This window comes from Acipenser ruthenus, chromosome 1 (assembly GCF_902713425.1).
Source record: "Acipenser ruthenus chromosome 1, fAciRut3.2 maternal haplotype, whole genome shotgun sequence".
Classification (NCBI taxonomy): Eukaryota; Metazoa; Chordata; class Actinopteri; order Acipenseriformes; family Acipenseridae; genus Acipenser; species Acipenser ruthenus.
Window position 1 is genome coordinate 28,582,478 of NC_081189.1, and position 27,948 is coordinate 28,610,425.

The following is a 27,948-nucleotide window of genomic DNA, read 5'->3' on the forward strand; positions in this document are numbered from 1 at the left end:
ATAAAGTGTACTCTGCATATTATCAAAGAAGCTTTTCAAACTAAATCTTGATATAACAGGTGTTGGCTTTCTTTTCATTGATGAGAGCATGTTTTATTTTATCTTGAAATGGAACCATGGCATTGCCCATTCAGTGCTGGAGGAAATTATTTAACGAAACACAGGAAAAAGCGTACCGGCAATGCACAAACAGGGAGCACAGAGCAGAGTGAGGTACATCCTGAGAGATTGTTGTGACGCTGTTGGTTTTGCTCAGGTTAAGTTATGTATTTGTATGTGTCAGCAAACGCATTTCACTGCTGTCGGTGTTGCGGTTGTATTTTTATTTTTTTTAGTTGTGATATATTGTGGTGGCATTGAAATGGTATTAACTTATTTAACCGCAGACTGTTATGGTGTCATGTTTTAATGCATTATTTCAAATATTTAGTTTACGTCGTTGCAATATTTTATTAGTGAAAAACAACGATTTACACTTGATGATTACCTGATGATTTTACAAATATATTTTAAAATTATAATGAATAAAAGCATGCCGTCTAAGTTCAACAGCAGTCGAATGTTTAAGTCAGCCCAACAAACGATCCCACATATCGTATATACAGCAGGGTACCACGTTATGACGTCATCTGCAGAATTCTAAAGATAGGTGGTTAATGCAAACCCGGGGTTATTCACCAGTACTGTGCAAAAATCCAGGCAGACTATAGCTTGATCAAATCAACCCCTTAGCGTGTTATATTTTAAGCAGCTTTCCAATCTTTAAAGAAACTGCAGGTGGCTTATAAAACGATGTCCTTGGCAAGCTACTGAAATATAGCAAGTTGTTTTTGTTTCCCACCCCCCCCCCCCCTATAATATTGTCTATAATATAATATTGCTGTTTGTTCTGCTGCACTATTTCAGTGGAAACCAGTTATGGGTAAACAGCAAGCAGGAAATGAATATTGATGTTCTTGTGAAGCAGTAATGGAAAACGTTTTATTGGAAGACGAGGATGACTGCCCTGAGCTGGTTCCTATTGTGCAGGCCGATCAAATACCGGTGACTATAATTACAGGATATTTAGGTATGTATCCCGTTATAAGACATTTTTGTAGTTTTTTTTTAATGTTTTGGGCAGAGGGCAATATGTATTCACAACAAAATAGGAATATGCAACAGCATAAACGTGTTATTTTTGTATCCTTTGGTCTTGAGGAAGGCTACAAAGTCTACCTAATATTGTACAGCAGCTGTTTATGGACAAATCGTTATTTATTTATTTATTTTTTTAACAAGGTGCTGATCCTTTTAGCTTTACAGTAGATGAGTCAGAAACACGATTGTCAATAATATGATTGTCATATTTTTTGTACAATAAATGATCAAGACTAAACTAATTACTGATAATATCATGATAAACAGTTATTTCATCCCTACCATAGAGTATAAGGTTTTTTGATAGTGAACTAAAAATACAGGTGTTTAACCTGGTTTGAATATCACTGTGTAACAAAATTTATATATTTTTTTTGGTTCCTGGGTAGTAAGTGTTATTTCCTAATTGCTTATGCCTCAAAAGTATAGAAAATGGCTATTATTCCCCACAAACTTTGCTTTTGTGACCAGGACAGTGATATTTTGAAATTTACCTATTTCCAATGAGAACACGGGCAAATTTGTGTCTTTTTGTTCACATAAAGTCCGAAATAAACAACATATGAATCCAAATTAACATGTATTTATACTAAAGTAATACAAAAATGACTACAAAAGATTTAGAAGTGAGTAGTTTTTCGAGATTTACGATTATACTGTAAATCACTTTCACGAATCAGCCCCCAAATGTAGTCTCCCATCATGTTCTCGTTATACTGTCCTTGGTAGCGGCGTTCAAAGTCCAGTATTGGAAATACTGTTAAACAATAATAATAATATTAATGCGGTCTTGTTTTACAAGAGTTTGTTGTTTTACATAAGTCAAGTTTATCCAGAGTTATTACAATTTTCAAATAAATCCAGCAAGACATTCAAAAGTTACAAGCCTCACAGAAACAATGATCTAAATGAGAAAATGTTTTCAAAAGTTTATTTAATGTAATGTAAAACTCCAAGCTTGGAACACTTTTAAATATGTATTCTCCATTTAATTTTTGAATTCACCAATTAACATAATATATGATTACTTCTCAGGAGCTGGAAAGACAACTCTTTTGAATTACATATTGACAGAGCAGCACAACAAGAGGATTGCAGTTATTCTGAATGAATTTGGGGAAGGTATGCTGTCACTAAATGGGCATTTAGCCTGCAATTAATTTGATTAACAACGTATTGATTGTCAGCTTAACTCCGTAGCATGTGTTTGTTGACTATTAACTGTTCTCGGGGATTAGATTGAAAATGCTAAGAATCAAATCAAGCAGTGACGTGTAACTGTGAGTTCATTATGATAGATCTCAACGTAGCTGCTTGAAGTCCTGCAGAAGCTTTGTAATTACATTCATTCATGTTTGCTGTACCTGTTTTTCCCATGCTTGTTTCTGTGTGGCTTGTTTCAGGAAGTGCCCTGGAGAAATCGTTAGCAGTAAGCCAAGCAGGAGAACTTTATGAAGAGTGGCTGGAGCTCAGAAATGGCTGTCTTTGCTGTTCTGTAAAGTAAGTATATTGTTGAAGATTAAGAAGAAGAAAAAAGGATTTGCTGCACTGTTAAAATGTGAACCCTTAGAGTAAAGGACTGGGGTTCAGTTTGCTCACTTGCCTCTCAACCTGTACAGGTAATGTTTATTTGAGAAGAATTTGTATTGGTGTTGTAATTCCATGTATTTCCACAAGGGGGTGTATAAACAACATTGTTTTGTCGCACTGAAAGTTTGGTCTAAAACCAGTACATTCCGTAAACAGATGAAGTTTGTTGTCTTTTGGTACACCCTTACTGTATCACTGACCGCTGTAGAATGTCAGTAATATAGCTTGTTGCTTATGCTTGCACGGTTCTGTGTGTCCATTTTTATTTTCAAAAGGAAGAACATACATCTCGGAGAATATGTAGAGGTCCAGAACCCTATTGAAAGCAGTTGAATTGCAAGTTTTTGTGTGTGTCAAATTAACAAAAGAATAAAAATAACACTCGGGAGTAGCCATCTGTTAGTGTTATTAAGTCATGTTAATCATACTTAAACATTTGTTCAGTGAGTAAAGGTAGAAGTTTGTGTTGGACTCTAGGGACAATGGACTGAAAGCAATTGAGAACCTTATGCAGAAGAAGGGTAAATTTGACTATATCCTATTGGAAACCACTGGGCTAGCAGATCCAGGTAAGAAGGGTTACTCTTTTCAAAACTGGTACTTTGGTGCAAGTCCAATTTCTTTTGTTCTGTTTGTTTAGTTTTTTGTACACACAAAAATTGTGTTTTTGTTTACACACAATAAGCTGCGGATGTAAACTATGATTTAATTTAATTTATCTGAGCGTTCAAATATGGGTCACCAAACTCAGTTGAACAAGGGTGTGTGCTCAGTGCCTCAGAATGTGATCAAATTAAAGCTGAAAACATCAGGAATCCAGAGTGACATTATTTAATTGAAAGAAATAAATGACATTTCACCCACATTTCTCCCTCCCTGTCCGTGATGTGGAGTTGATTCATGTTTTTGGAGCCGGGAGTTCAAATAAAAGGTTAAAGTTCAATACATGTGATATGTGCATGTACAGTAACCTGTGCCCCACATGGTGAGAATATGTCATTTAAGTTGCAGAAATGCTCATTTTGTTGAGGTTCAGTGATATTTTACTCCTTGTAAGAATGACGTACAAAAATAAAGGTAGTAGTTAACACTTCTTACATTGCTTCCAACAGAAAAAAAATAAATCACTGACTTCAGTGAACCCTTCCTTCCTCAAAGTCATGTAGCACTTTTTGCAGGCTGCCAGCCCTGTGAGCCTACAAGGCAGCTGATGCAATAACTGAAGCCTAACCCTTCTTCTTCAACAAATACTTCAGAACTGAGCTGCTTGATCCAGCCTCAATTTCAGCTCACAGGACAAATTTGGACCTGTGAGATGTATGGCTAATTGTTAGAGATGTCCCATTTACAACATGTATTTAAAGATGGATGAGATGATTGTCTTAGAAATGAAAATACTTGGTAAGCAAGAGGTCTGAGTGGCAAAAACAGACAACAAATGCCTCCCACCCAGTTCTGTTTCTATCGTTTTTTTGAGTGTTGTGTTCACGAGAGGCCTGTGGCAGAGGCTGGTAAGGTAAAGCATGCTGTGAAATAGTGTTCAAGTAATTAATGCAATTGCCTATACAATGTAGAAGTGGAGTAAACTCTCTTGCACACTGCCAATTTTGGTCCTGTGCTTTTTTATTTTTATTTTTTAAAAGGCTAAAATGGCACTGGGGAAGCATAATTAAAATGTTACTAATGTCTTTCTGCATAACTTTCATCACCAGTAATATACTCCATGTGTGTAATGGATTGTGCAGCCCCTGTCACTTGGTTTAGCCCTGTTGTGTTCCAGATATGACTGTGTTGGTGCCACTAGTCAAATAGCCTAACCTTATCACCCGCTTTACAGTATGATAATTGTTTATTCAGTTGTGATTAAACTTGCTGAAGACGTCCAGAATCTGGTAGCATGTAGAGGCTGTTTGTCTGTCCTTTTGTGTCTGATGTCACACTTACATTTTTACATACATCTAGAAAGCCTCCTGTCCATTTCAGATTAAACTGAGGAAATGTATTTGCAAGTTGAGTGTATGAGAATCTGTTTTTTTATAGAGGCATTTATCTGTGTCTCAAACTTACATACTTCGATTTGTACTCAAGATGTAGGTCAAGGTGATTGACTTTTTCATGTTACTGATAGCTCTTTTTGTATTTTTAACAGTAGACGGGAATTCATTTCACTGACATACTTGATATGACAAGAGTGTAGTTTACATATTTTTTGATAATACAAATGTTATGCTTTTACTGCAATTATAACCACTAGTCACACAGAATGTTGTTTGTAGTGCAGTAAACAGTGCATAAATAGTGTGCTTTTAAATACAATTGAAGTTTATCCCTAGAGGTCAGATATTTCCAATTTAAAGGACAGACAATCCTAAATTCAAAACTCTGTAATTGTCATGGTATAGTAATTCTTTTTTGTGGAGAAAAAAGAAATTGATTCAGCCCTTACTGCAAGGGCAATCCTATTTCATCCAAATCGGAAAACTATTAAGCTTTTTTGAAAAAATCAATAGAAATCAGGAACTGGTTTGATTAGAAGGCCGCGGCAGTATCCTGGATGAGTAAGCAGTGGAAATAAGTGGCAGGTGTTTGAGCACTGACGTGAGTGGCAGTCCAGGGCAGCCTCGCCTCGTCAGCTCTGGACAGTAGCAGAATGAGTTTAGTTATCCTTCCTTTTCCCTTGAGTTTCATGCGCTGAGACAGGCCTGTCACTAACAGCTCCACTGAGAGCGAGAACAGTAAAAAAAAAAAAAAAAGAAAAAAAAAAACTACCTTTTTTTTTTTTTTTTTTTTTGCCGAAAGTCAATTGCAGCGTTACATGTTAAATCAGTTTTATGTCAAAATAAAATGTTATTTTCACATCAAATATTTACATTGCCTTTGCTCATCAGACTGTTTCCTTCAGGCACTGTCATCAATTTAAAAGTATAAGAAAGTAAAGAAGAAATCGCTTGAGGATTCCATTTTAACTGGAACAATTTTTAAAGAAAAAAGGCAAAATAACAATAACTGCAATACTGTGTGCATTTATTTCTAGCACCGCATAACATCAATGGTGGTGTTTCAGTTCCGTTAAAAACACGCATTAGACACTGTTCTTTATCTTAATTCACACACATTGACGAGTAAGTACCAGGGTTCTGAAAAATAGTGTTCCACATCCCCACGTGACAACTTTTTACACTTACAACTTTAAAGCCTGTTTCAAAGCTCTTTTAACAAATGCACTCCAATCCTGATTACAAAAATAAAAAGTTAGCTGTACTTTTATTCTTTACATGTTTTACAAACAGTTCCCACACCATGTTTGTTTTTCTGTACGAGGTACCTGAGCTGAAGAACAGCTCCATGTAAGTAGAAGCTTTTTTTTTTTTTAGTATTGAGGTGTTATTTGGCAATTGGAAATACCCACAAAGCGTCCACCAAACCGCACTACTCTGGAATAATGGGGAAGACATTTGTGTTCATTAGCAACAAAAACTAGTGCTGCATCAAATCACGATAAAACAAACTCAAACTTGTTTAAAACAAACACATGCTGTCGTTCTTGACCGGCTGTGTGTGAGTCTAGAATAAGTCTCTGTCCACAGTATGCCTTTAAACTGTATTGCCTTTAAACTGGCTTAAAAATGTAAATATGGTTAGCATCCACACAACGCAGCGTTTAGTACAAGGCTCGAGTCCGGTTCTAAATTAGATTGCATCAGGTATTGCAGTTTGTCAGAAGTGTGGACGCTGTAATACCAAATTACATTTTTTGTGTATCCTCCAATATCCCCAAATGCTTTGTGATATGTTTGGCTAAATACTCAGAACAGGCACCTGAAGGACTTGCTACCAGTGTACACTCCGCACCAGGCATTCATTGTTATGCTTAAAAAAAAATCTGTCCAGACATCTCTGTTAAACTAGGGGGGAAAATACAAAAGCACAAAGTTAAATTAGGCGACTGTAAAAATGAAATGTGAGTTAGAAGTAGGAGCGGGGATAAATAATTCACGTAATTTGTCAGCTCTGTTTGAAGTAAATTTAAGGGGACCACAGTTAAGCTCAGGCAAGATATGAAGGTAAAAGCAAAGATTGTTTTGTAATTAACAGCTTTTTCTGAGTTTAATTATGAAACAGAATCGGCTCAATTTGCTTAAAGGGATGTCACCTGATTTACAATTGGGTGCCATGTAGTCGAGAGTTGTGAGGTTTACAGATGCTGTCTGAACAGGTGTTTTATTTCTTTTTAGCAATATGGACCTCTGTTAACATGGGACATAACATTTAAAATAAAATACAGTGCATGCTGGGATACTATCATATTAATTTCCACTGTTTATTGCACTGCTAGGCACAGTAACCAAACTATTTTAATAGTGTGTGTACGCATGAAGCCCGACTAAACATGAAACGGTACTTTACTGTGAGCTTTGAGCTGGATTAATTCAAACGTTTTTGAGTACGTTTCTCGAGATCGGTTATGTAGTGTGGACATGGCCTAACACTTCCTCTCAAGACACTGACCCCCCCCCCCCTCTCTCTCTCTTCTCTGTCTCCCGTGTAGGAGCTGTGGCCTCTATGTTTTGGGTCGATGCTGAACTAGGAAGTGATATTTACCTTGATGGTAGGAAAAACCCACAAATCCAATATTTATTTGAGGTTTGAATGTTAAACCAGGAACTGTATTAAGTGACTGTTAAAAAGAAACCGTATTAAGTGACTAAACAAAAACACAAGTGAAGACCCTTCTACGGCATATCTAAAAGTGGAGAAAAATGATTTGGAGGTGGGGGTTCTGATAGAAGGTTAAAGGTCAAAATGGCAAGCGAACAGATTATTCGTGGGCCAGGTTTAACAAGTTTTTGCTCATGGAGGTCATTGTCACACAGGTAAACATACTCTATCAGGATTGAGGAAAACCTTTAACTTCAGATCAAGAACACTTGGGCGATCCTCTATTTTGGACACAATTCTCAATAGGAGTAGTACGAGGAATATGGATACGTTTTTGTACAGTTCCAGAGTTATGTAATTTAGTTCCCCTTTGCATTTGAATTAAATCTTTGAAGAGGAAATGGGTCATAACATACATCTAAAATAGGCACTTTCTCAAGAAAGAGTAGAAACTGTGATCTGATTTGGAATACATTGTTAATTATGACCTTTGCTACAAATCATTTTTAAATCTGTTAAAAGGAATTGGGTCATGTTCCAAAAAATTCTACGACAGTGCTGTATAAATAAGATTATGGTTGCAGATTATTGTAGCATACATTAAAGTTTCTAACTATTTTTTTGAAAATGAACAGTTTTATTTAAGTGTGTGTCGTAATGAAATGTGAAACAAGCAATGTGATTGGTAGAGCAAGGTTCCAGCTGTCCGTATATTGGATGGATACGGACAGTTGGAGCCTTATCACATATTCTAAATCACTGCGCTGCCTCACAGAATTTTAAAATAAGTACCAGTAGCCATTTTCCTTATACTCACTTACAGCTGTAACTATGAAACAGAGTGACCAGTTACCTGCAAAAAATCCCATAGTAGTAAGTAGACATGCCCATTTGGATGAACAATTAAATGAACTGGAACATAGCAATACAGAAAATACCAAACAAAAATACCAAAAATATAAACATGCTGTCTTTATGCTCACTCACCCCGACTTTGTCACTTCAAATAATGTATTTTTAGCGGTTTGTAAACGGTAAAGAAAAACACAAAAAGACACTTGTGCACATTATCCATCCATATTTGTTCAAGATCTGCTCTGACGCAGATCTTGAACAAATGACTGAAATCCGAGGCGTTAAATTTATTTTTATTCCTCACGTCTGTTCTGCTCAGTGTGTCTGCACTGACAGGAAGAAAACAAAATACCTTGGTGCCTTCTCAACATTTCAATGGCAATGTCCACAATAGCAAAAAAAATATTTACTTTCTTTTACGTGTTTTAATTGAATTAATTTACTCATCTTAACTTGGTGTGTTATTAAATAAAGTTATACATGTGACTGTTATTTGGCATAAGGATATTTAATAAAAAACACTACTCATTTTTTGCTTACATGATTATTATTTTTTTCTTCAAATCCACTGTTTTACCTGGATAATAAATGCAATAAGGCTCTTTAGGGTGTTTGTATGCATTGAATATATGCACCTAGGCATCCGTATATCCGACGTATATGGACGCCCAGCCGGGCCTTATTGCATGAATATATCTATCTCATATATATCAAATAACAACCGCTGATTGGTTAAACAGCATCACATGACCGATTCACACTGAATAAATCACTACGTACCACTACATTCTAAATTCCATGACAAACTGCCATTTTATTTGTTATTAGTTACAAAACCACTGCAAAAAATGAGTGACATTCCACCCATTTCCTTCAATATATTTGGGGATAAAACTCCAGATAACTGGTACAACACTAACTTTCTGAGTGAAGCAGCAGTCCACCTGAAAAAAAAAATACAAATGAAATAAGTGCATCAGCAACTGTCAAGAGTAACACATAACAGTAGATGAGGAACAGCTAAATGAAATAGAAGAAAACAAAGATTGAAAAAACACAGCATGGGCTGTTAATGTACTTAGACTGGCTAAAGAAAAAAAATATGGACATTCATTTTAAGGAAATAAGTCCAAAAAATCTCAACAACATAAGGGAATTTTATGCCAGTGCATGAAGTTCAACTGGGGACCAGTATTTGGTCTCCAGTTTTATAATGCTGAACTGGACTAAATAGATATTTTAACAGTAGAAGTTTTAACATCTCTGCCGACAGCGAGTTTAAAACCAACAAGAACGTATTCCTGTCAGTCATGAAAACTTTTAGAAAAGCAGGTAAAGACAAGGCCAGACACCACCCCCTGAATTACCTGCCTGGATTTGAAGCACCTGCGGGAAACTGAGGCACTGTCCCCTGACACCCCGGTCGGATTGGTGCGTAAAGTCTGGTTCGATCCTCAGCTTAATCTGGCACAAAAATATCTTTTGAGATCCGAAAGGATGAAAACGGACTTGAATGCGTGCCTCGCATATAACGAGGACACAAATTCACCTCAAGATCCGGCGTCAGCATCCATCGCAGCTGATTTTTCAAAAACCACTCGCCGTGCACGATCGGTTCGATGAGGAATTACCTCTCAATATCATCGCGCAAACCCGCTTATTGTCGTGTTTTGTGCAGCCTGTCAAATGCTGCATGGCTGGTCTTTACTAAGTAACCACAGTATATAATTAATTCATTTCCAACACAACTAACAACCAATGATCATCTCGGCTGATAAACTGACATTTTGTGCAGCCTGTCAAATGCTGTGTGGGCAGTCTTAACAGGATACAGTTCAGTTACAAAACACCAACGTCACCAGATTTCTTTAACATAGTCATTCACACAAGAAAAAACCCACCAAGTACAACACCTAATTGATAGGTTCTAATTGATAGCTCATCTCAATTCATGCCTATTTTAGATAATGACACAAACAGTTCCATTCCAGTTAATGATACAAAATGTATTTGTCCTGTAGTAAACTATATGCATTTGTTTAAATATAAAGAATATCTAAATGTACAGTATTAAACCACTGCTCTTTAATTCACCGCTAGTTTTCTTTCTTTTTTTTCTCGCACTCATAATAGGCAAACATGAAACCTGGTTTATATCTTGAATTATGCCTGCATGGCAATCATGATATAAAGCGGGTTCATCTGTGTGTGTGTGTGTATAATAATAATAATAATAATTATTATTATACATATACACACACAGTATATATAAACACAAGTATGTTTCGAGTTAAGGGGAATGAAAGCAATGAATAGAGAACTTTTTGAAAGTCAATTAGCGTCTCTCTCTCTCTCTCTCTCTCTATATATATAACATCATTTCAGATGTATTAAATGCTTTAGTTTACTGATTTTTTTTTTTTTTCAGGTATTGTAACAGTTATAGATGCAAAATACGGCATGCAGGTAAATATTTTTAATTACATTTTTTGCATAATTTAATATAGATAATGCTAGGAGTATGTATTACATACATGTATGTGTAATTCAACTACATTAACGAAAAGGCAGAATTATTATGTCCTGTCAGTTTACGTTGGTAGTGTTTTTGAGTATAGGGTTTGAAATCCAGATACTTTTTTAAATTGAAAATGAATGTGTATTGTCCTTGTTGTTATTTCATGTCTTTTTAAAAGCAGCTTGTCTAAGCAGTCTCATAATAATCTTATAAAGCAGTTACATGGGGTCCTTCAAAAAAGATTCAACTGATGTGCAAAATATGCAAAGGCATGTGTGAAAACAGAAGGATTTTATTTCATTTCATTTCATTTTTGAAAATATACCAACATCCTGTTAGCGTTTGAACCAGCCCCCCCCCCCCCCCCAACCACTTCTGAACCATCAACTTGTGATTTAAACAATTCCAAGGCCAGTAGTTGTAATGACACCTGGATAATAGGCAGCAATTTAAGGGTGTCATGCTTCACGGATCGAGCCTTTCGCAGCTGTAGCTGTGAGAGCCGTTGCATGGCCCAGGAGCCAAATTGAAACTGAAGGGGTAATTGATATCAGAGCCTATCACTCTAATGGGATTGTCACCTAGTGATCTGAAATATTCATTTCCTAATCATGGACAAATGATGGGACAAGTAGAAATGCCAGTTCTTAGACCGAGTGGCTGACACCTCAGCCACAGACTTTATTCTTTTGTTTTGTGGATCTACAAACCTGGCATCTTTCAGTATCTCTGAATAAATGGGCAACGAGTTACAAAGAAAAGGTCAGAATAAGGGTTGCGTTTTTATCCTCCCTGTTATTACAGATTTAACGTTGACAATAAAAAGACGCAGATTTGAAATCCATGAAGGGATGAGGTTATATTAGAAAGGAAATTGGGTTATCTTTTAGGGTCAGATTGTTTTAAATGTATTATACTGCTTGGATCAAACCCATTTTTATCTGTCAGTCTTTTTAATTCCGAAAATGTCACTCCTGCCGATTTCACAAATCACAACATATCAGAAAATAAAAATTGTCTTTTTGATAGATTTTGTAAGGCATAAAAGATTACAAAAACTTTTTTGCTAAGTTGATATAAACTTTGACTTTTATTGTACAATTTTACAACACACTTGCTGGGCTACTAGTGTCAAAAGTTAAACACCACATAATGAAATTTATTTTAATGTTGTGTTTTAGTCTCTAAATAGATAAGTAAATAAAATCTACACCCATGACAAATTTAGTTTTATTTCAACTGTCTTTCTAGTTGCATTTGCTATTAACTTTATCATGTGAACGGTGACCCACATTGTATTTAAATGTAGATTTAGTTAGCACATTTATATACTTGAGGGAAGCATTGCAAATTGAGGTTATGTATGTGTACTGTTGTGAAAGAAGGGTGCCTACCATTTGAAAATCAGGGAATGTGCAGTAGCAATTCCTCAGAGTTAAGAAAATGCATTTCTTGATAAGTATTCAAGAATTGGTAATTTGGGTTTATCATTAGGCTAAATGTACAGCACTGTATACAGTAAACCAAGCCAGTATATATCTGTAGTAAGGATGCTCCCACTGTCTGAAGGCCTATATAAAAGCATCTAGTGTATCGAGTGGTGTAGAATGAAACTCCTGAAATCGTGTCTTGCAAGCTAAATCCGAGTTGCATTTATTTTTTTTATTAGCATTTAACAGAAGCAAAACCGGACGGACTTATCAATGAAGCAGAAAGGTACCAGTAACCGTGTGTTCTTGTGCTGTTTTACAGCAAACATACTAAACAACAATTACATTTCGTATATGTAGCCTGCTATAACAGTGCATATATTCAGTTAGCTATGTTCTTTATATATATATATATATATATATATAATATATATATATATACAGTACTGTGCAAAAGTTTTAGGCAGGTGTGAAAAAATGCTGTAAAGTAAGAATGCTTTCAAAAATAGACATGGTAATAGATTATATTTATCAATTAACTAAATGCAAAGTGAGTGAACAGAAGAAAAATCTAAATCAAATCCATATTTGGTGTGACCACCCTTTGCCTTCAAAACAGCATCAATTCTTCTAGGTACACTTGCACAAAGTCAGGGATTTTGTAGGCATATAGTCAGGTGTATGATTAAACAATTATACCAAACAGGTGCTAATGGTCATTTCAGTATGTAGGTTGAAACGCAATCATTAACTGAAACAGAAACAGCTGTGTAGGAGGAATAAAACTGGGTGAGGAACAGCCAAACTCAGCTAACAAGGTGAGGTTGCTGAAGACAGTTTACTGTCAAAAGTCATACACCATGGCAAGACTGAGCACAGCAACAAGACACAAGGTAGTTATACTGTATCAGCAAGGTCTCTCCCAGGCAGAAATTTCAAGGCAGACAGGGGTTTCCAGATGTGCTGTCCAAGCTCTTTTGAAGAAGCACAAAGAAACAGGCAACGTTGAGGACCGTAGACGCAGTGGTCGGCCAAGGAAACTTACTGCAGCAGATGAAAGACACGTCATGCTTAGTTCCCTTCGCAATCGGAAGATGTCCAGCAGTGCCATCAGCTCAGAATTGGCAGAAAACAGTGGGACCCTGGTACACCCATCTACTGTCTGGAGAAGTCTGGTCAGAAGTGGCCTTCATGGAAGACTTGCGGCCAAAAAGCCATACCTCCGACGTGGAAACAAGGCCAAGCGACTCAACTATGCACGAAAACACAGGAACTGGGGTGCAGAAAAATGGCAGTAGGTGCTCTGGACTGATGAGTCAAAATTTGAAATATTTGGCTGTAGCAGAAGGCAGTTTGTTCGCCGAAGGGCTGGAGAGCGGTACACGAATGAGTGTCTGCAGGCAACAGTGAAGCATGGTGGAGGTTTGGGGCTGCATTTCTGCAAATGGAGTTGGGGATATGGTCAGAATTAATGGTCTCCTCAATGCTGAGAAGTACAGGCAGATACTTATCCATCATACAATACCATGAGGGAGGCATCTGATTGGCCCCAAATTTATTCTGCAACATGACAACGACCCCAAACATACAGCGAAAGTCATTAAGAACTATCTTCAGCGTAAAGAAGAACAAGGAGTCCTGGAAGTGATGGCATGGCCCCCACAGAGCCCTGATCTCAACATCATCGAGTCTGTCTGAAGCAACTGAGGCTGCCTAAATCCACAGAAGAACTGTGGTTAGTTCTCCAAGATGTTTGGGCCATCCTACCTGCCGAGTTCCTTCAAAAACTGTGTGCAAGTGTACCTAGAAGAATTGATGCTGTTTTGAAGGCAAAGGGTGGTCACACCAAATATTGATTTGATGTAGATTTTTCTTCTGTTCACTCACTTTGCATTTTGTTAATTGATAAATATAATCTATTAACATGTCTATTTTTGAAAGCATTCTTACTTTAAAGCATTTTTTCACACCTGCCTAAAACTTTTGCACAGTACTGTGTATATATATCTATATATATATATATATATATATATATATCTATATATATATAATATATATATATATATCTATATATATATATATATATATATATATATATATATATATATATCCTGTTTTGCTAAACAGTGCAGATGCTATGATGATTTTTATATTGGAATACATGATTCTAGTTAATTTAAAGTAACTAATATAATAACCTCTTAGTATGCTGATTTGGTGTACAGGCAGGTTGCACTGGCAGATCTTGCTATCATCAATAAAACAGACTTGGTGGAAGAAGAAGTGCTGAATCAGCTGAAGGAAGTTGTCCGGTAAGATTTGTGATGTCATTTTTAGAACTTTACACTCTACGCTGTTTTTAAAAGATAACTTACTTCATGTCATTTTTCAGATCTATAAATGGGCTTGTCAGAATTCAAGAAACGCAGAAGTCAAGGTATTTTTTTTTTCTATCTTCTATAATTAATTAGACCAAAAAAGGCCCGATTTTTTCCCTTTTGTAGTCTGAAGTTTTGAGTGAGATAAAATTATGTAAAAAAAAAAAAAAAAAACACTAAATCTTCCTTAGACTGAAATGCAACCGGCACTTCTGTTCTCTTATTGCCTTTACAGCATTTCCATGGGAAGAAGAATTAGTCCATATACTGTGGTAACATCATTAAAGTATGCAGTGATCACAGAGTAGTATGGAATTTAATGTAAAGAATCTGGTAATAGTTGTAATGTTCCTGTTTAAATAATAGTTTTCATTTTTAACCTTTTCACTCTTGGAAATCACTGAATCAAACAGTGATTAAACTAACACTGTTTACAATTGGATACAAGTGCATAATAAACAAAAAAAATCTGTAACAAGTCATTTATGAGGGCTGCTTTGTAGAGCTGTCAAACGTTTCACTTGCGGATTGATTTGCAACTCGTCAAAAGTGATCATTATTGATTACGATCCGACAGCATCAAAAGCCACCAGAGCTCTGTTTTGAAGTGTGTGGGTGGGAGCAGCAGGGGGGACAGGGACACCTTTGAACTAAGATGCATTGGAAAGACCCAACTTTTGCTCTAGTGCTTTTTTTTGTTTGTTTTTTGGGGACTCAAAAGCTTTAAAACACACAGGGCCAGATGTACTGCACCACTTGCGGTAGTTTAGTTTTCCTTTTATGTTTTTACTAGAAACAACATACAAGTAGATACACAAATCTCCTACATGAACTCACCATTGCTTATTCTGTTAGGCAGTGTCAACTTTTGACAAGAACAAAAGCTTGCCGTTGGTCTGCACAGTGTGTGTGTGTGTCTGCTTTTATGGGTTGTGATGTGGAGTGGAGTAGTGGTTAGGGCTCTGGACTCCTGACCTGAGGGTCGTGAGTTCAATCCCCGGTGAGGGACACTGCTGTTGTACCCTTGAGCAAGGTACTTTACCTAGATTGCTCCAGTAAAAACCCAACTGTTTAAATGGGTAATTGTATGTAAAAATAATGTGATATCTGTATAATGTGAAATAATGTATAATGTGATATCTTGTAACAATTGTAAGTCGCCCTGGATAAGGGCGTCTGCTAAGAAATAAATAATAATAATAATAATAATTTATCCTATGTACAGTCGTATCAATGTGCAGCGGTGTGCAATTCATATCGATCGACGTCCAGGAGAGCAAGATTTGTGTGAGAGACAACAAGTTTTGCCATTATACTTTTCCCGTTGGACAAGTAGTTTTTATTTATTTATTTTTCCTATGTTCGTTCTGTTGCTGGAAAGACACTCCGGGTATATTTCTAGAGAGCCACGCAAGTTTCTGAAAACTGAATTGCAGAAGTCTAGCATCTCCACACAAACATTTGAAAGAGTTTACGTTACAAAAAAAACCCACCATAGTTGCTAAGGTATTGGTGGATTCGAAAAAATTGTGCTGTCTACTTTGTGGTCAAGCATGTTCTTGTTGGGATTTTTTTTTTTTTTGAGATTTGAACAGAAGTGATATTAGTTATTTATTGGACACACACAATCCATCGATTTGTGAAACTGTTAAAACATGAAGATGTTTAGTGGTAGAAATTAAATGCTTCTATATGAGATTATCTGTGCAATATTTTATTCTTAAAATATAATACAGACTGTAAATCTCATGGCAATGTGTTTATGTATTAATTAATTTGTGTGTTTATTTTTCAGTGAGAGTAGTGCAGCGAAAGAACCTTACCAAAAAAAAAAAAAAAAAATAAGCCATCTGTGTATGAAACCAGGATCCCCCTGCTGCAGCAGTGGTCCAGTTAACCATCATGGGACGAGATGTTAGATGAGGAAAAATAGCTGTAAAATGTTGTACACACGTATATAATAGAAATAAACAAAAGAAAAAAAAACATATTTTGTCTTTACAACAAACTAAAACACCTCTACATCAGGAGTTGAATTCAGCTTATATAGAAAGAGTGGAAAAAAAGCAGGCAGAAGCTATTTTTATATTTGAATAACTTCAAGTAATGCTTATTTTAGTTGTACTCATACATTTGTTAAGGTGAGATGGGGTCATGGGGAACCTTTTGTGTATCTTGAAGAATTTAGTGAACCAGTCAAGCTACAAGGCTAGACCCGCCCCTGTTAATCGCTAACTCACTGATTGTGTTCACTGTTAAATAAAACCAAAATCCTACAAGCTATATTCTACTTTTGTGTGTGTGTTTTGTGCGACGTGGAGGGGGCAGGTAGATTTTTAAAATGGTTAAGTAGATATTTCTAGCATTTTGTCCCTTGGACAAGAAGTTATTTTCAAAAATTGCACACCCCTGAATATTATCCTGTTCTTACCTCCCTTTTGAATTCTGTGAACAGCTCCCTCCACATCCCCAATGTAAAACACAGATAATCCTAACATTAAAAAAAAATACAGTATTGTTCATGATAGTGTATGCAAACATCTTACATTTTTTATAGGAAGGCTTATAAATCAGATGACTTTCCTTATCTTTGAAATAATTTGTCATCTCTAATGTGTGAATTAATATTTTTTTCTCTCTTGATGTCAGTATATTAATGAATCCCCCCCCACCCCACCCCCCTCCTGGGATACAGACGCAGCATCAGAAAGGCTTGCAGGCACTAACTGTCATGTTAACTTTTATGGATTACACTCATGTTGTTTTCTGTGCTTTGTTCAGGTAGCAAAGGTTAAATGCATTTTGGTCGAAGGAAAAAAAGAAAGATAAGGGCAGGGCTGTTACACAAACACTACTTTACTGAAGCATAAATTGAATGTGCAGCCCTTCATGTGTTTAGTGAAAGTCTTGGTATTGCCTGGTTAGAGGAAGTGAGAATGCATGGTGACTGAACTATTGGTGCAACTAGTGTATTGACCCTGCCTCCATGGGACAGTTGGATTTGGACTCTTCTGTATCTCTGAATCGGATATATTCCGCCAGTGAGGGAGTAAATCCTGTTCCACAAGCTGTGGCTGTAGGTCATTTTGACCCGCTTTTTCATGTTACTGGTCGATGTGTTATCTGTCTTCAACTTTGCTGAATGATGCAGGGGTGTTTTTTTATTCCACATATTTTTGAGGATGGTGACCTATCTTTTCTTGTACACATCATCATTATTGTCTCAGTTTACTGATTGTACTGAAAAAATCATTATCCATAATCGTGTTTAAGATGAAAAGAAAAAGTGCTGAACAAATTGCTCTATGCCAAATAACTTGATGATGAAGATGATACAGACAAAGAAAAAAGAAAAAAGTGTGAGAGAAATAAAAAACCACTAGGGAGAAAGTTGCAATTAATTGTTGTTAAATTATGAACTTCGATTTCTCAATAACTAAAATGTCATTCTCGTCCAACCCTATGTCCGCTTTAGAGAGAAAGTAGCTTCAAATGTATTTTTGGTTGCTTTTTTGCAGTGCTGTGCTGGCACTTAGGATTCTCTAGACAAACAAGCTCAAAGATTGCTCAAGGCACATTTAGAGAACTGATAACTTGAGATTGGAGCAACAAATCCAAGAGCCACTCACAAATATCATACAGTAGAAGTGGAAATTTGAAAGAACATACAAAGCTTTTTACACTTTATTATTTCTGTATTAACATTTATAAGATGTTTTGATTGTCGTTACAGCCCCATGAGCTTTAGCATTAGAGTTTCAAAAGATTACATATTTTAGGTGTGATGTCATTGCTTAAACACTGGAGATTCTGCTGTTGCTTGGTTCTTTCATTAAATTAGAGATTTGCTGGTGTTCCCTGCCAGTCAATATTTTTTATTAAGAGCTGCCTTTCACAATCCATATGTCTGTTATTGAACCTAAGTATTAGTTTTTGGTGGACTGCTGAGAGCAGACAATATGGGCACAGCTTGTTACAAAGGAAAAGTGGTATTTATGTGCTGTGCACTGTACCATAAGAACATTGCACTGATAAAAAGGGGTTTCACAAGACTCCCTCTCCAGTGTGCACAGTTTAACAAAAAAAAGATTTCTTTTGGAAAGATGCTATATTTACTGTTTTACATGTAGTACACTTATTTCTCAAATCAGGTTGGAATTTGTGCAAGTAACAGATAATATGCAGCAGTGTTTGTCAATACAAATCTTTACCAAAGTCCATTTAAAGAATACAATTGGTAATTTAGTTTTGTTACTATGGTGGAGTGATCATTAAAAATGGAGGTACATTTGTGTGAAATCAGAATACTAAGGCCTGAAATTTTATTATTTTATTTTTAAAATAAAAATAAGTGTAGCTTCCACTAGTAGTTGTTTTGAGGCTAACCTACGTTCTTTGGAGTGTTAAACACAGTGTTTAGCTTTTTAACTCTGCAAATGTATTTCCAGTGAGGAGGTTATAGTTTTGCCTTGGGATAATTGCAGCCTGGGGAGCAGGGTCAGAATGGCATCAATCAGCAGAGGTCTTTCTTGATTCATCCATTGCAACTGTCCTCCTTCCATTACACAGAATCCATGCATCCCTTTTTGATGTAAATGAAACCATAGAAATACATGTTGCATACTGTAGTTCTGTTCCTATTATTATTATTGACCAAGTCAAAGACTAAACCACCTGTACTGTACCGTACAATAACTGAACGATAACTGACAAGTGTCTCTATTACTGTTTTTAATGTGTTGCTCTGGTCATCATACTGTGTGTTCATTTTTTCCCCAGGGTTGACCTCTCCAATGTATTAGATCTGCACGCATTTGATGGCAAAACTGGTGCAAGGTATGGTATTATATTGAAAGCAGTGGTCTTGTAGAAGCAACACATTTACAGTGGGCATTAAAATAGATTTAACTTCTGCCCAGCTGATTTTTAGAATAATATTTTTAGAATAGCAAATTGTATCCAAATTATTTTTAAATGTGTAATCCAATACCATATGGCTCTCTGTGTTCAAGTATCCCATTTACTCTGTCAGACTTCCATAACTTTTGTGCACAAAGGGTCCTATAGTGATTTAGACCCATTTGAGACAGTGTGGGTGTCCATCTTGCATCTGAAATACAAGTAAATGGGATTTTGGGTGTAATATGGACAACCCTATGACACAAGTCGGCCACAAAAATCAGAGGCTGACCCCCTTGTACTGAAATGGTAAGAAGGATGTTGCATGTGTCAAACCCCTCTGAGCATAACTTGTGGTACCTAAGCAAAGCAAGAACCTGTTGATTCCTATTACAGTAACAGCATGTCAGAAACTTCAAAGATGTTCACAAATTATATTTGGCAAGCTCTTTAACTGAAGGGCTTCAAATGCGTTGATTTGCAAAACTAGCCAATAAGAATATTGCAAATTGCAGTCCGGAAGCATTTATGTAGAAAGAACAGGGCCAGTAAAAAACAAAAAAAGTCCCTTGACTGTGGCTCATAATGCAAGTACAGAATAGGCAGGTAATCTGAAAGGAATTCTAAAAGTTCTTCAAATGCCAACCAGCTGCGAGGGATTAAATTTATTGTTTTTGGTAGCAAAGAGATGCCTTCTCTTTACAAACTTGTCTACATGGACACTTTCCGTCCCTTCTTTTAAACCTACTGTTACCAATCCCCCCCCCCCCCCCTTTGCAGCCCTTCTTTAAACCATCCAGACAGTTTGTTTGAAGTTGCCCCCTGTGTGCCTTGATTGTAAATAGTGTAATCTGTCGGACAATGTTTGCCTGCGTGTCATCTCCCAGCATGCCGGAACACTGCAGCTAACTGGCACAAAAAACGCTTGCTAGCTTGTGTGTGTTTTTTATTATTATTTAGCCTTGGCCACTGGAGTCTGGATTAAGGAAGAGAAGTTAAACTTTCCTAAGAAGTTGCTAAGCCAAAACATCTGCGAGCTTGGGGTTGGTGGGGTTGGTGGGGTTGGCTGGGGGGGGGGGGGGAGGAGTTGTGAAACGCCTTCCCATTTTGTCACTTGTTTTTCTTTTTTTGACCCTTTCCTCTGCAGAATTTAGATTCTCTACTTCCATTTTTTATATAATTAATTCTCACACGAAATTGTTCTTGTCACAGTGAAGCTGGTTGTCTCTTGGAACATTTTGAGGGTCATTATGGTGCGTTTTAGTAATTCTTTTTAAGAATGTATGGGCTATACAAATTATTTACACCATTATTTAATGAACTCATTGAATGGCACGTGTTAATGTTGCAAAATTAGAACCACCAAGCAATTGTATTATAATTCAAGTTTTGTAACCTGACATGACTTCACACAAATAAAATACTTTATTTGTTCATTTTCTGAGGGTTCTGTTTTGTTTAGTATACAGTATTTACTCAGTTTGTCATGTTGTGTAAATTTGTGCAACTGTAAGACCCTCATTAGAAATTAGACCTATTGTCTCAGTGACAAATATCCTCTCTCAAGCAAATGAATATTCTGTATTGGGATCTTCATGCCTATTGTCAAAATGTCTTAGCGTGAAAATAAGCTTCATGTAACAGTGTGCTTTGGAGCTCAAATGTGATCAATGCTTGTTTTCTAGTTTGCAGGAAAAACTGCATCATGTGAAAACAACACGACCGCATCTAGACAAGGTAACCAGCTCATGCACAGTACTGTTACTTTGTAGTGCTGGGGCAAACACAGCTTTTCAGTGTTTGAATATTATACCAAACTTTTAACAAAACTATGACAGTTTTTTAATTGTGAATAACCTTGAAAACAGAAGTATATAAATGATCACATTATCCCATTAATGTACCTATTTATGCATTGGTTTCCATTGCATGGTATCATTTTCATAAATTTCAAATGGTGTGCTTGAAAATGAGAATATTTGTCCCAGCCTACCTATACGTTGTAATACTTATTATTTTTTTTTTGCTATATGTGTTTTATTTCCAATTCTTCAGTAACATTTTACTGTTGTATTTAAGTTTTAAATGTTTTTAGGGCCACAACCAAGTAATGTTAAAGTATGCATTATAAGAACAGTTTGCATTGCGAACCTCACCTAGCCCGATGACACTGGAATCATGTGTTCCTAGTGAGATGACACTGGAATGATGTGTTTCAAATCTTTGTTCGGAGCGTATCCTCTTGTGATGTGGTCAGTCAGATAATCATTTGCATGTGTGGATCTCAAGTTGGCTGCAGCCCATAATAAAACCACCACAGAATTTGGTATTGCTGACAGTTTGTAGCTGAGCTCTGACACTAAGTAACAAGGGTGCTCCTAGTTATAGTTATTGAGGTTTAATCTGAGTATAATTGCGGTAGTTCTCACTGCAGTTGTCTCCCACAGTTTAACTATCGTAATTTAGCCACAATTTTGTCAGTAATAATTAACCACACATTTAAAAAATGCATTCTATAGTATAGTACCAGGATGTATTATATTTAGGTTTGCTACTTTTTCGATATTAATTGTTAAAGCTTGTTAAACGTCGAATTCCCAAAAAATGAGAGTTCGACTGAAATATATTTATATAGGCTAAACATCGGTAAAACCACTTGCTATTTTTTATTTTCGTACAAAAAATAACAATTTAGAAATCATCTATAGTTTGTTTAGTTTTTATACTTGCTGTCTGTCCTGTCTCTGTTCCACTCTGAATGGCTAGGAATCGCTGTCAATCATCTCGGTGATCTGTTAGTATAGTTTCACTGTCACTGTCATTTCACCCAGTTCTGACAGATTGACTGAAGCAGCGCCAGAATGCTCTCATTCGTTTAAATGACTGCCAGTCATCAGGACCTGTACCGACTGTGCACTTTTGTTTGCCAGCTGAAGTGCCTGTCATTCAAAGCACCTACTTTTGAAATTAGCGGGTTAAGGTGTAGGTAGGCTTTTGCTAGGTATACGGTGACAGTTACTAGTTTGATTTGAAAATGGGGCGCAAGAGGAAAACACTTAATGAGTATTGTGCACAATCCCCTGATGACGTCTCTGTCTGCCTTAACTTTGTTTGAGACAATTTTTTAATTTGTGTAGGATCTTAATCTTTACAAGGTATAGCTGTGCTGTGACCAAACGTTATTTAAACTAGAATGTTGGTAACCATGGTTCTGTTGCATGTTGAATATAAGGGGAGTCGATAAATGAGACATTTCTCAATGGCATCAAAAGTCTGTCTTTTTTTTTTTTTTTTAAAGCATAATGGTCGATTTCACCCATTCTCTGCTTGAATTGAAAAATAACGATCGAAAAAAGCGGTAGATTCTTTCCAAAATAAACGTTGATTAAAATCGAATAGTAGCAAGCCTAATTATATTGTGTTTGCCTTATGAATTGCCTAGATTTGTCTCTTGGACAAAAAAGTTTATCGTGACGTTATATCTACTGCAGAAGTAGATATTTGTGTAGTGTTGAGGTAAATGTTCAAACAATTAAATATATATTGGTGACCAAATGACTATACTTGTCCAAATGTTTGTAAATTGATATAATTAGTTTCTTTTCAATACCTGCGTACATCTTATGATTGGTTGTTATCAGGTTAAAGAAGAAACATGATTTCCCCATGCAACTTCAATTTTCATATTCACGGCACTACTCAAACTCAAACTATGGGAATAAACCCTCTAAACATGAACATATTTCTGAGTCAAAACCAATTTATCTCCACAGTAGAAGCCAGGTTTTGTCATTCAACCCTTTATAAAAACAAAGTCTCTGCTTTTTAAATGTATTTTTATTATGCTTTTATATGCTCTTGAAAATATAACATGTCACTGTTACAGTATATTATTCTAATGTGATTCAATTGTGATGCGCTGTCTCGCTCTTGCAGCATTTTGCACCTGGGAGGGACTGAAACACAAGGGGGTCCAGTAACTTACCCAAGGTCATTCACTGGGTCAGGTGGTTAAGCTAGAATCAAACATAAGGGCTCCTGGATCCTGGTCCTCAGATGCACTGTGTTGACTTAAGGCCTCTGACAAGAGCATGTTTAAGCAATTAGTGGTATTGAAATAAAATAAATGCGTTTATTAACATTTTCAATATGGTTTTCTTAGCAGAGGGTTTTGTGCTTTGGACAGTTAACTGTTCATCAATCCCTAAAGAATCGTGTTAACTTTTATTTGGCTTGTATTCATTTCCATGTACAGTATGAAATCATTAAAGTATGCTTTATGTGATTTCAAGGGATCCAGAGGACATTCTTAGTAAAATCAGTATCTGCGTTGGTTGTTGCTACATAACCTGAATATATAAATACTTACCAAAAACTGACCACACAAGGAAATAACTAAGTAATGAGCTAGCTTAACCAATCCACCGTCCAAGCTTGTTGTCAGGCAGTTTATAATTACTGTCAGGTTAGCTTAATGAGCGACACATTTCAAGGTCTCAAACGTGCTGCATATTGTTTTAACTGAATTCCTCTCACAAGTGTTGCCTGCTGTTTCTGCTGAAAGAAGTGTTGTTCCACAATTATTTTCATTACTTTGTTCTCTGCTGAGCAGTGGGTGCCCCCAGTAAGATTGTTGCTTCTATGTTAGCTTTAATGCACTCATGGGAGGGGGTTAAATGTTTGTATTGTCATCTGTTTTCTTCAGCCACTTTTAGCAATAGGAGAACCCCCTGCTGAGACGGACCCAGATGCTCTTTTCATGCAAATGGCTCTCCAGTTTCTGTTGTTATACTAAATAAAAAGGAAGTGTTTAACTTTAACACATACGCACAATAGCTCATACCTGCAAAATGCCTTTACTAGCTGAGTGCAAAGTCACAGGGAAAGAAAGGCAACTACCACGGACACGGAATGTAATGTTTTTACATATACTGTATAACTGTAGCTTGTGGTCAGCACAAGCTGCACACATGAAAGTTGTGCAGAGATAATTAGTAAGCTGTCAGTTCTCCAAGTCATTGGGGCGACACCTATTCAAAGTGAAACGTGAGAAGCTTTAATCACTGAGTTTTAGTACCCCAATTCTCTAGACCTTTTACAATGCCTGTAAAGGTAAAGCTGTTGTTAACAATATCATACGTTTATGTTATGTGTATAAATAACTGTTTTTTTGTTAACAGTACAAAGGTTTCCATTTCAAGTATTCAAGCACAAATAGAGTTAAATTAGAAAAATAAGCAACTGGATACAGTGAATTCACACTAAATACTTCTGTTAAACTGTAAATGAAGCTTTGGTGTTAATTTTTTAACAAAATTGTCAGTCTCAGATGTATGCGGCTGCACAAAAATATAACATATAGTTAGTTACCTCCACTGTTTCGTATAGTAACTTTTTTATTTTTTATTTGCTTGTTACGGGGTGTTTTTTGTGGGGGTGAAGTTCAAATAGACAGTAGGAATAACGGTGTCAAATTAGTGATTTATATTAATTTTGAAAAGGAGATACACAAAATAAAGGTCATGTTTATTATTTTGTTAACATTTGGGTTGGTGATGAGATTAGAGACAAGTTGCTGGATTTTTTTGTAAATTAATGCATTCCTAACAGAAGGAAACTCGAGTTAAGAATAAATAACGTGGATTTCCCATCACAAGACCTACTCCTCGCATATTATATTTAAGCAGATATTGAAGTCTATTCCATAATTATTTGCGTGAAATGTTTACTCCAATATAAAATCATTTACTTTTTTATTTGTTTACTTTTTGCACTGACTCTACCAAGTTGTGTCGCTGCAGTGTGTCGAGCGATGCAGCTCAGACAGATGAGGAGCGAACGAGACCCTGCACACCTCCACACCAGATCATGGGTTCTCGTTAGCCTTGATAGCTTTCACACTCAAGGAATTTCCTAACCACCTTTATTTTTTAACTGTAGATGAAAACTTAAAGGTGACTGTGACAAGTTTTACAACTTTTATAGCAGTGGTAATTGTTGATATAATGGATTTTCATGTTTGGACAAATATTACAGTTTTTACAATATTTACATATATTTTTTACAATATTTTTCTTTGCTATTATAAACCCAAGTAAATTCCACATACCTTCACAAACAGCACCTTGGTATTCTGCCAGAAATATTTTGCATATACAGAATCCTAGATGCAGCATCTGCCTGAGTGAATGCACCTCTTTATTGATGTCTGTGGCTTTTTAAATGCTAGCAGGTATGCTCCTGACTTACTGTACTTGTTCAGAACGATAATGAAAAGCATGTCTCATGCCACCTCAACGCCATTAGACTATGTGGGTATACGGAGGGCATCGGTCTGTATGTTGCCCCTAAAACGATTGTTGAAGACGAAACTTGGTTTATATGTTGCACTTTAATTTTTTTATGTATCTTGAAAACCACTCATGCAATATGATACAACTTGAAAAGGAAATTCTTTAGTATGGGGTTATCTGGAGGCATCATTTGCCTGTATGTCACACATACAATTTTGCACATGGTGGATATAGGTCAGTGCGATACTTTCTCATGTTACTGATGGCTTTTGAATTTACAGCTTGCTTGTTTAATGTAATGTAAAATGTTATATTTGCAGCGTATTTATTGTGGCCACTGACAGACTTTTTCTTTGCTGTTTTTCAGAGTATCATTACTGTTACATTTGAAGTACCAGGGAGCATTTCAGAAGAACGTTTAAATGTGTTTATTCAGGTGTGTTATTTATTCTTCCTTGTAAATCACTGTTATTCAATTGCAGCACTAAACTAAAAGAACATGTATTTTCTTTCTTTACAGAACCTTCTGTGGGAAAAGAATGTTAAAGACAAGACTGGCAGCGCAATGAATGTGATAAGACTTAAGGTAATTCTAATGAGAACATAGGGATCCATGGACCACTTGTGATTAGTGAGTAAGTACATTCCAGGTGGTTCTTCAAGTTGGGAAACTGTACTTTCCACACACCAAATAATGTAAAGTCAAATATACCAAAATATGGCTTGTTGATTCATCAGTGTTTTTTATGTATTTATTTTGTGAGCACAGGAGTATTAACAGTAATATTTAAGGAACTTTTTTAATTTAATGTAAATTCATACACGTTTTTGAATTGTAGTGGTCTTTAAGAAGATACATAGATGTGAGTCCAGCTGCAACACAGCATTATTAGTTACACCCTGTACTGTAGTTTCAGCAGAGGTGCTGTTGATCTTAGTAATGCAGCTGTTTCTTTATTCATTCTACTGTAGACTTCCTCACGTTTTTTAAACTTTTGAAAATCAAATAGTTAAATCGTCTGTGGTTGTTGAATCTTGAAAGTAAAGTTAAATATGAAAATAATGGGTTTTTACATGTTATAGGTCATTTAAAAAAATAATCTGAATTTGTAATCCTTCTCTTTCTTTAACAGGGGCTAGTATCAATAAAGGATAAACCACAGCAGATGATCATCCAGGGCGTTCATGAGCTATATGATCTTGAGGAGACTCGAGTGGCGTGGGATGCTGGAGAACAAAGAACAAATAGACTGGTATTTATAGGTAAATGTCTTTAAAAAATATATAGATTGTTACTGATTTATTACAAAGTTTTCTATATAGCATCAACAAGGTGATGTCTGTTATGTATTGCACTGAAATCAGGAAACAGGAAAGGTACATTTTAACTATAATGTAAAAGCTTAAACGGAGCTTGTTGCAGCCCTCCTGCTGTAGTTGTAGTTACCAGTACTCAAAATGATTATACTCAATCACAGCATACTGTAGGTAAGCAAGTTGTGTTTCTGCTTGAAATACCGTACCATAAAACCTAGACAATTTTCTAGTAAAAAAAAAAATCCATTTTGAACTGCCACTGGCTGTGTCCAGAGGGAATTCTCAGTGCTTCCTTCAATTCCGCTGGCAGGTTGCTGCTGGGGTTGGCCTAGGCCTGCTATCTAGGATTAGAACAGTAGTTCCACCCAAGACAAATGGCTTTTCAGATGCGTTCTAAAGTTCTTTGTCCCAGTCCTCTTCACAACTCTGGTTCTTCCAGGTGCTTACGGGTACTTGCTACTTCTTAGCATGTATATTCACAGTCAAATTGTCATCCCAAATGATGCGTCGATCCACACAGCAGGAGATGTGTTGACTCATTTTTGTTTAGCAGGTGGCAGGCGTCGAAGAGGTACGTCTTGAGTTCACAGGCGGGCTTTAGGTGGTTATTTCAATATAAAACACTGAAACTATTTAATGAGTTATCTAGTAGGGCTGTTTAAAATCTGAGAGTGTAAATATAATTTTTTTTTTGTGTGTGTGTGTTTTTTTTTTTTTCAGGCAAACATCTGGATAAAGATGTCCTAGAGCAACTGTTTATTACAACTGTGCTAAACCAAGAAGAGAGTGGTTAAAGACAACATTCCCTGTTGATTCTCATTTTTAAGTTTTTATTTATTTAAAATTCCAATAAAAAACAAACATACACA

General features: G+C 36.2%; 1 protein-coding gene across 3 annotated transcripts; it reads left to right on the top strand.

Moving 5' to 3' along the window:
* The first annotated feature begins 115 nt into the window (after positions 1 to 115).
* Positions 116 to 27,948, top strand: LOC117411704 (zinc-regulated GTPase metalloprotein activator 1). 3 transcript variants are annotated; one of them, XM_059035117.1, is made up of 16 exons: positions 117 to 213; positions 907 to 1,069; positions 2,176 to 2,262; positions 2,544 to 2,640; positions 3,208 to 3,299; positions 7,280 to 7,339; positions 10,673 to 10,710; positions 12,432 to 12,478; positions 14,418 to 14,504; positions 14,585 to 14,629; positions 19,350 to 19,406; positions 21,155 to 21,206; positions 26,130 to 26,198; positions 26,283 to 26,348; positions 26,896 to 27,025; positions 27,800 to 27,948. In XM_059035117.1, exons 2-16 carry the CDS (start codon positions 970 to 972, stop codon positions 27,871 to 27,873), a joined length of 1,101 nt encoding a protein of 366 aa, XP_058891100.1. In that variant the 5' UTR covers positions 117 to 213; positions 907 to 969; the 3' UTR covers positions 27,874 to 27,948. The 3 variants fall into 3 exon arrangements, with proteins under 3 accessions (XP_058891112.1, XP_058891100.1, XP_058891104.1); XM_059035121.1 differs by having other exon boundaries at positions 166 to 256; XM_059035129.1 differs by lacking the exon at positions 7,280 to 7,339 and having other exon boundaries at positions 116 to 213.